Raw genomic sequence first — 9,905 nt, forward strand, 5'->3', positions numbered from 1 at the left:
GTGATGCTGCTGTGTGTAAATTTAATTCCCCAACTGTTCTTTTCATTCACCATGAGCCCCATGATATTGAGTTGGAAATGGACTATAATCTCAAAGTTTAGCACTCTGCTGTCCAATACAATAACCACTAGCAACCATGTGCCTATTTAAATTCAAATTTTAATTAATTAAAATTGTATATAATTTAAAATTATTCTTCAGTGGCACTAATAACATGTCTGCCACTCAACAGCCACCTATATCTAGAGGTTACTGCACTGAATGGTGAAATGAGAGACTATTTCCTTTATCACAGAAGATTGTATTGGGACAGATAGATAGATGATAGATAGATGGATAGAAATCGTTGTAGACATAGATATATGTATATTGCTATGCTGGAGTTAGTTCATCCCTGGTGTCTAGAACAAATTGTTACATCTTCAGGAATTTTGTGAGATGGTTGACATATCATTGGTAACTGAAATTGACCATGGTAGGAGTGTTTATGTTCCAGAAGAAGGCTAAAAATCACATTTCTCAGTCTGCATAAACATATTTTATTTCCTTAGTTTTGTCCACAGACAGGATTTAAAAGCAAATAAACCCCAGTATCAATGACCACACCTAGCTCCCAGATTTTGATTTCCGAATACAATTTTCTCACTAAGAGTAGAGCTCTTTGGAAATATGGATGATTTTTTGCATGGTCAGAGAAAATAGAAGAGAAACTTGGAATAACTTGCACCTGAAAGCAAGAAAGTACTCAAGAAAATGATAAGCAAAAGGATACAGGATACCCTATATGTTGTTATAATGGTGAATGCATGTCATTATGTATTTCTAAAACTCATATATTGCCAAGGATAAACTCTAATGCAAACTATGGAGTTTGGGTGATACTAATGCATAAATGTAGATTCACAAGTAGCAACAAATATACCACTCTGGTGGGAGAAGTTGATAGTGGGAGAGGTTGTATGTATATAGGGGAAAAGAGCATATGGGAAACCTTTAGTATATTTGGCTAAATATTTCTATGAAACCAAAACTGTTCTAATAAATAATCTCTGTTGTAAAAAAATAAATAGAAGAAGAAGAAAGGACCCAGGAACTCATTCAAACCTGAGAAAATTTGATCAAAATAAATAATAATAATAATAGAAGAATAAATTGTTGATATATAAGATCCCACTGAAATAAATAAATGAATGAATAGGGAAGAATGGAGCACTCTCCCTTAAAATGAAATACCAATCCATAAATGTGAAGGAATGATGTAACTAGAAAGTCATTATTTTGCAATCATCGTAGCAATAATGGCCTCAGTCAAAAACCATCAGTGGATGATAAAACTAGTAGGTGAACGATTAAACAGGAAGAGAATATTTACACATTTTAAAGTCTTCTCTCCCAAATTGCTAATTAACTGCAGAGAAAAATAAAACTTTACAGTAGATTAAGTTAGTGAACACACTTTCAACAAGTATTTCCAGTTAAAATCACCATTTTTGGGACAGTGTGTCTCCTGATTTGACATTTGAGGCAGAGGTTCTGAGCTAGTGGATCAGGAGGATGATGAGATTCAGTATTTTTTTCTGCTGTCAGTGATCAGTCAGACCACTGACTGAAGTCCAGTCAAGACACGCTTGCTTGGGGTGGCGTGTCAAGCTTTGAATATGACCATGCCTATGTTGCTTCTAGAGAGAAACTCCAGCTGCCGTTTATAAGGTCCAAACAACTGCCATTCTGCAGTGCGACAGAAATTCTTATCTTCGTGGAAAGCTTCCTGCGTATTTCCAGAACAAGCCCCTCCCTCTTATCTTACCCATCAGTAGCCCCCAAAAAACCTCCTTGGTTACCTTTACAAGATTCTGTTTCTTTGGAATTCTGGGTGTCAATCAGCAGCTGAAGGAAATCTACTCGGTGCTGGAAGTAGAAAGTGAAATTTCAATGACATAAAATCATTCGTGAAGTCATAAGTAGGAGTGTAGCATTCAACCTCCATTCTGAGCATATACTCCCTTTTCGTCTAGAAGTCTGACAGGTGTTGCCTGAGTCATTAGTGAACAAAACTATCCATCAGAAACCTTGACCAGCAGGATATTTTTCTGAGAGAAATCCAGCTATTGTGTCCAACTGCTTTTTGATCTTCATCCCTGATCCTCAGCTTCTGTGGCTTTAGAGCACAGCTTTGGGGCCAAAGAATTGATGGGCTCTTTTCCAGTTAGACCTGCTTGCTCAGGAGGAAGTCCTGAATTTCAGTCTTCCTTGTTCTGTTTTAATTCTTAACCAATGACCACATAGACTAATCTCTTGACATTTTCATAGCTCACTAGCAGCTTCTGTGCAAGCATTTTCAAGTACTCTAACCTTCCAGAATTCCATTTAATCATCAATGATATCTGGTCACCCAGTCCTGCCTCCCCCACCTGCAGATGTCTTTGAACTGGCCTTTAGGTCTCATGGAGACAAATCTGAGTCAGCCCGCTTGTAGCCTCAATGATCAGAGAATGTCCTTGCCCACTCAAGGTCATGAGAATGCTGAAATTTAATATATTTTACACTCCAGCAGTTTGCGGGCCAGGGCTTTTCATTGGAGAATGGGTAAAATAACAGGCTTGGGTTTGAAAGTATTCTTTCCACATCTATGATCTGGAGTAATTATAATATCAGTAAAATAATTTTTCAGGAGTAATTTTTATCCTTTGGCAATTCATTAAAGGGAAAAAGGAAAGGGAAGTGGTGAAATTTTCATCTCAATAATGTTTATACCATGACATACTAATTGTGCCTGTTATTAAATTTTAAATGCTGTCTCTCTCACTCATTCTCATATCTCCCTTCCCAACCTTCACCTTATTCCTTCCCCTAAAATGTAAAAGAACTCCTGTTTTCAACTAACCTAAAGTTTTTCCTGTAAATAAATATAGAGAAATGCACAGGTTGCGTGTGTGTGTGTGTGTTTGTATGTCTCAAAAAATTATATATATATATATAATTTATAACAACAACAAATTATAAAACAAAAAAGCACCCTTATGTAGCCACCACCAGATTTTACCTTTTGTTTATCATTGAGGCGACTTTCTTTTATCCTTTCTATGGCTTGTTTAAAAAAATTTGTAGCATCTTTTGGAAAGCAAGAGATGTTTAATGCCTCACAAATTGGAGTAAGAAATGGAAGGAATACTATAGGGAAAATAAAAAAGACAACCATGGTAAAAATGCAACATTTACTGAAAGGAATTGTAATTTTCTCTCCTAATGAGAAGAGTAATAGACTTCTGGTCATTTCCTTTATGACCTTTCTTCACCTTCTAGACCCCTAGCTGAACAAGGGCATGTCCACACACTATAGCAGTGTGATCAGTGGCCCCTTCTGCATCTTTGGAATGATAAAAAAAAACAGGATTAGCTTATCTGATCTCTTCGGTTTTTAAATCTATTGTACTAAAATCTCTTTGGAAAAACAAGGTCATGGTCTGCTGCTTTAATTAATCATGCTATTTACAGAATAGTGGTCAGGAGAGAAATAACACAGCACATGTTCTTTAACTACCATGGAATAAAGCTAGAAATCATTAACAGAAAAAAAATTGGGAAACTCAGAAATATGTGGAAATTGAACAATACACTTTTAAGTAACCAGTAAGTTAAAGAAGAAATCAAAAGGGAAAGTAGAAATTGTTTTGTGATGAACAAAAATGAAGGCACGATATGCCAGAACATATGGGATGTAGTAAAAGCAGTGTTCAGAGGGAAATTTATTAATATAATGTCTAAGTTAAAAGAAAGAAAGATGAGCTCCTACCTATGAGTGAGAACATGTAATACTTATCTTTCTGTGTCTGGCTTATATCACTACTTTTACACTATAAAACACTAAAAAAAAGAGTATATGAAACCTAAAGCAAACAGAAGGAAGAAAATAATACAGACTAAAGTGAAGCTTAATGACATAGAAGACAAAATAAAATAGAGAAAAATCAATAAAATCAAATGTTCATTCTTTGAAAATGTCATCAAAATGGGCAGCTCTTTAGTTAGACTGACCATTAAAAAGAGATAAATTGTTAGCTTCAGAAATGAGAGGGGAAATTATTATTGACATCTAAAAATAAAAAGAAGTGGAATTTTAGCACAAATTGTGTTATTAGAACAGTTGTATAAATTAGATAAATGAAATGGACAAATTCATAGAAAGACACAAACAACAGAAAATGACTCATAAAGAAATAGGCAATTTGAATAAAACTATAACATATAAAGAGATGTAAGAATTAATAAGTAACTACCCACAAGGAAAGTTCAAGACCAGATTGTTTCAATGGTGAATTCTACCAGATATTAAAAGAAGAATTAATACCAATTTTTCACAAACACTTTCAAAAGATAAAAGATTAGGAAATACTTCCAAATTCTGTAAGACATTCAGGCTTCTGCTTCATATTAACCAGGTACAGATATCAGAGAAAAAGAAAGCTACAGGCTAATATGCCTTATAAATATGGATAAACATTTTCTCAACAAAATATTAGCAAACTAAATCCAGCAACATATGAAACAAATTATATACCAAAGCCAAGTGGGGTTACCCCAGGGATTATAGATTATGCAGTACACCATATAAATCAAAACCAAAAAACACAATCACCTCATTAGATGCAGAGAAAGCACTTGACAAAATCCAACATGCTTTTGTGATAAGAACAATCAACAAACTAGGAATTGAAGAGAATTTCCTTAACCTGATAAAGGGTATCTATAAGAAATCCATAGTTAACACCATACTTAATGGCTTATTAGCTTTCCCCTTAAGATTAGAAATGAGAAAAGGATACCTCTCTTATGACTTCCATCACTTGTGAGATCTAATCAACAAGTACAGAATTGGTTCAGGATACAAAATCAGCATGCATAAATTAAATTGCATTTCTATACATTGCAACAATCCATAAGTAAAATCTAAAAAGTTAAATTGACCATACCATCACAAAAAATAAAACACGTAGAGATAAATTTAACAAAACTGTAAAATTAATACTCTGAAGACTATAAAACATTGTGAAAATAATTTAAAGAGGATTTGGATAAATGGAAAAAAATCCAATGTTTATGGATTCAAAAACAATATTATGAAATGGTAACACACTTCAAATTGATCTGAATATTTGATGCATTTTAAAAAAATCAGAATACTAGCTGGCTTCTTTGTAAAAACTTGTCAGGTTGATTTTATAATTTATATGGATTTTCAAGGAACCCAGAATAGCCAAAGCAACCTTAAAACAGGAAACATAACATTGTAGGGCTCACATTTCTCAATTTCAAAACTTACCACGAAGCTCTAGTAATCAAGATGATGTAGTACTGGCACAAGGATGGACATATATGATAGTCAATGGAATGAAATTTAGAGTTCAGAAATAAACACATATGTATATAATCCACCGAATTCTGAGAAAAGTGTTATGATCATTGAATGTAGAAAAATTAGTCTTTTAAACAACTGGATAGTCACATACAAAAGAATAAAGTTGCCCTTACCTTACACTGTATATAACACAAATGGATTTTTTTAAAAAACCTAAACATAGTCTAAGATCTAAAATCTGAGGAGAAAATCTTTTTTTAAAGTTTTCTATTTTAAAGATGTGGGGTACAATTCAGGGTTATGTATACAAATGTTCCTTACATGGGTACTCTTATTGATATGGTGTGCCCTCCCTACCCTGGCAATTTCAAGTGGGTAAATCTCCATGATCTTGGATTTGGCAGTAGATTTTCTTTTCTTTTCTTTTTTGCAGTAGATTCTTAGATTTGATATCCAAAGCAAAGGGAATAAAGGAAAAATATTTAAATTGTACATCATCAAAATTAAAAATTTTGTGCTTCAAAGAACACTGTAAAGAAAGTGAAAAGCGTCTAAAAATAGAAAAAAATTTGTAGATTATATTGCTTTTTTTAATCAATATTTTTTATTATGATATTGTGGGGTACAGTTAAAGGTTAGGTATACAAATATGCTTCATTCAGGCCCCCTTGTTGATAAGAGGCGTCTCCCTGTCCCCAGACAGATGTTTACTACCATTAGTCCCATCCACTTCCCCCCCTATAGTTTCCCACCACTGTCACTCATTTTCTTATGGTAGTACGTTGGATGATCAAGGTCCACTATATGAGTGAGAACATGTGATACTCAGACCTTTGTTTCTGTGAGAGGTCACAGTATTATAGACTCTAGTTCCATCCAGGTTTCTGTGAAATTCATGATTTTGTTCTTTTTTATGGCTGCATAGTATTCCACCGTGTATAAGTGTCCCATTTTTTAAATCCAGTCCTCTTTTGATGGACAGCATAGTTGGTTCCAAGTTCTTGTTATTGTGAATAATGCTGCGATAAACATTCATGTGTAGGTATCTTTGTGAGAGAGTGACTTGAGTTCTTCAGGGTATATTCCCAGGAGGGGGATTGCAGGGTCATATGGGAGGTTGATATTTAGAGCTTTTAGGAATCGCCACACTGCTTTCCACAGAGGTTGCACTAGTTTACACTCCCACCAACAGTGTAGAAGAGTTCCCTTTTCGCCACACCCTCTCCAGCAACTGTTATTTTTTGAGTTATTGATAATTGCCATTCTGACTGGAGTTAGGTGGTATCTCAGTGTGGTTTGATTTGCATCTCCCTGATGATTAGTGAGGTTGAACATTTCTTCATGTGTCTGTTGGCTGCTCGAATGTCTTCCTTTATGAAGTATCTGTTCATATCTTTTGCCCATTTTATAATGGGATTGTTTGTTTGTTTCTTTTCAGCACATTTGAGTTCCTTGTAGATCCAAGATGTTAAGCCTTTATCAGGCCTAGAGTTGGCAAATACTTTTTCCCAGTCTGTGGGCTGTCTCCCTGCTCTCTTGATGGTTTCTTTGGCTTTGCAGAAGCTTGTCAGTTTAATAAGGTTCCACTTGTCAATCTTATCCCTTATGGCCTGTGGGTTTCAGGATTTGTTCAGGAATTGGATGCCAGTTCCAATTTCCATGAGGGTGTATACTTCATTTTCTAAGGTTCTTATGGTTTGAGGTTTTACATTTAGGTCTCTGATCCATTTGGAGTTATTTTTTGTGTATGGGTACATAGGGGTCCTGTTTCAATCTTCTGTGTGTGGTCAGCCAGTTTTCCCAGCACCATTTACTGAATAGGTTCTCCTCTCCGCAGTGCTAGGTGGTGGAGGTTTTGTCAAAGATGAGTTGGTTGAGAAATTGAGGTTTTGCTTCTGGAATCTCAATTCTATTCCATTGACCTATATGCCTGTTCCTTTACCAATACCAAGCTGTTTTGATGATTGTAGCTTTATAGTAAAGTTTGAAGTCTGGTAATGTGATACCACCTGCTTTGTTTTTTTGCCGAGGATTGTTCTGGCTATTCTTGGAGGTTTGTGTTTCCATATGAATTCCTGTGTTGTTTTTTCTAGGACTGAGAAGAATGTTGTTGGTAATTTGATAGGTATTGCACTGAATCTGTAGATTGCCTTAGGTAAGATGGACATCTTCACAATGTTGATTCTTCCAATCCATGAGCATAGGATATTTTTCCACCTGTTTGTGTTACCTTTGATTTCTTTGAGCAGAGTTTTGTAGTTTTCATTGTCAAGGTTTTTCACATCTCTGGTTAGGAAGATGCCAAGGTATTTCATTTTTTTTGTGGCTATTGTGAATGGAATTGTGCTTTTTATTTGGGATTCTGTTTGTTTATTATTGGTATAAAGAAATGCAATTGTCTTTTGCACATTTATTTTATATCCTGAGACTTTGCCAAAGGCCTTTATCAATGTAAGGAGGTTTTTGACAGATTCTCTTGGGTTTTCAAGGTACACAATCATGTCATCTGCAAAGAGAGATAATTTGACTTCCTCTTTTCCTATTTGGATACCTCTGATTGCCTTCTCTTCTCTGATTGCTCTAGCCAGAACTTCCAATACTATATTGAACAGGAGGGGTGTGAGTGGGCATCCTTGTCTTGTTCCAGTTTTCAGGGGAAATGGCTCCAATTTTTGTCCGTTTAGGAGAATGCTGGCTGTGGGTTTCTCGTAGATGGCTTTTACTATTTTGATGTATGTTCCCCGTATGCCTAGATGTTCAAGGGTTTTTATCAAGAAGGGGTGCTGGATTTTATCAAAAGCTTTTTCTACATTTAATGATATAATCATGTGGTTGTTCTTTTGACACCTGTTGATGCATTTAATTACATCTATGGTTTTATGAATGTTGAACCAGCCTTGCATCCCAGGGATGAAGCCTATTTGGTCGTGATGGATGATTTTTGAGATGTGTTGTTGAATCCGGTTTGCTAGGATCTTGTTGAGAATTTTAGCATCTATGTTCATCAAAGATATTGCCTGTAGTTCTCTTTCTTTGTTGGATTTTTACCTGGCTTGGGTATCAATGTGATGTTAGCTTCATAAAATAATTTGGGGAGAGTTCCATCTTTCTCAACTGCCTGAAATACCTTCAGTAGAATTGGAATCAGCTCCTCCTTAAATGTCTTTTAGAATTTTGCTGAAAAGCCATCTGGTCCAAGGCTTTTTGTGGTAGGTAATTTTCTTATTATGTAGTCAATTTCCTTGATTGTTATTGGTCTATTTAGTGTCTCAATTTTTTCTTGTTTCAACCTAGGCAGGTTGTGTGATGACAGATAGTCCTCTATTTCCTTGAGGTTTTCAAGTTTGTTTCCAAAGAAGTGTACATAGTAGTCTCTAATGATCTTTTGTATTTCTTCAGGGTCAGATGTGATTTCATCTTTTGTGTTTCTGATTGTACTTATTTGGTTTTTTCTTTCTTTTTCTTGGTCAGTCTAGCTGGGGGACCATCGATCTTGTTTATCCTTTCAAAGAACCAGCTTTTTGTTTTATTGATCTTTTTGTATTGTCTTTTTGTCTTCTACGTCCTGGATTTGGGCTTTTATTTTGGTGATCTGGATTCTTCTGCTGAAATTAGGGTTTTTGTGGTCTTGCTTTTCCAGCTTCCTTAGGTGGCTTGTTAGGCTGTTAATTTGTGATCCTTCCATTTTCTTCATGTGCATTTGTAGGGATATAAATTCCCCTCTTACTACAGCTTTCATGGCATCCCAGAGATTTTGGTAAATGTTTCTTCATTTTAATTTGTATCCAGGTATCTTTTGATCACTGTTTTGATTTCATCATTTATCCAGGAGTTGCTTAGCATCATACGGTTTAGTGTCCATGTCTTTGTGGATTTTGGGGAGAGCTTGTTGGTGTTAATGTTTATTTTTATTTCACTGTGGTCCAAGAAGGTAGATGGTAAAATTTTGGTCCTTTTAAATTTGCTTATGCTTGATTTATGGCCAATTATGTGGTCAATCTTAGAATATGTTCCATGTGGTGATGAGTAGAATGTGTATTCTGTGGTCTTTGGGTGGAGTGTTATGTAGGTATCAATTAAGTCCATTTGGTCAAGAGTCACATTGACGTTCCTGATCTCATTGTTGATTTTTTTGTCCTGATGATCTGTCTAGGGTTGTGAATGGGGTATTAAAGTCCCCAGTCATGATGGTGTTAGAGTCAATATCCTTCTTTAGTTTTCCTAGAAGTTGCTTTATAAAAGTTGGTACACCTATGTTAGTTGCATATATGTTTATGATAGATATTTCTTGCTAATGGAGTGAACCTTTTTTCATTATGTATTGGCCCTCTGTATCTTTTTTAATTTTTGATAGCCTAAATGGTATTTTGTCTGAAATTAGGATTATGACTCCTCCTTTCTTTTGTGTTCCATTTGTCTGAAAATTTGTTTCCCATTCTCTTACTTTGAGTCTGTGCATGTCCTTTCTAGTGAGATGGGTCTCTTGAAGGCAGTGTATTGTTGCCTGGTGATATTTTATTCATTTTGCCATTCTATGTCTTTTTCAGTG

At 35.3% G+C, this 9,905-nt stretch overlaps 1 protein-coding gene across 1 annotated transcript in view; it reads right to left on the reverse strand.

Annotated features, from left to right (window-relative positions):
• Nucleotides 1-9,905, reverse strand: part of LOC103277234 (cytochrome P450 3A4-like) — a gene marked incomplete at its 5' end in the record, with an annotated part of 44,198 nt that overhangs the window by 25,372 nt on the left and 8,921 nt on the right. The window contains 2 exon segments of the mRNA XM_021707344.1: nucleotides 1,842-1,908; nucleotides 3,044-3,171. Coding sequence (XP_021563019.1) covers nucleotides 1,842-1,908; nucleotides 3,044-3,171 — 195 coding nt within the window.

The sequence above is a fragment of the Carlito syrichta genome, unplaced genomic scaffold, assembly GCF_000164805.1.
Source record: "Carlito syrichta isolate Samal-C Ts95f unplaced genomic scaffold, Tarsius_syrichta-2.0.1 Scaffold316691, whole genome shotgun sequence".
Lineage (NCBI taxonomy): Eukaryota > Metazoa > Chordata > Mammalia > Primates > Tarsiidae > Carlito > Carlito syrichta.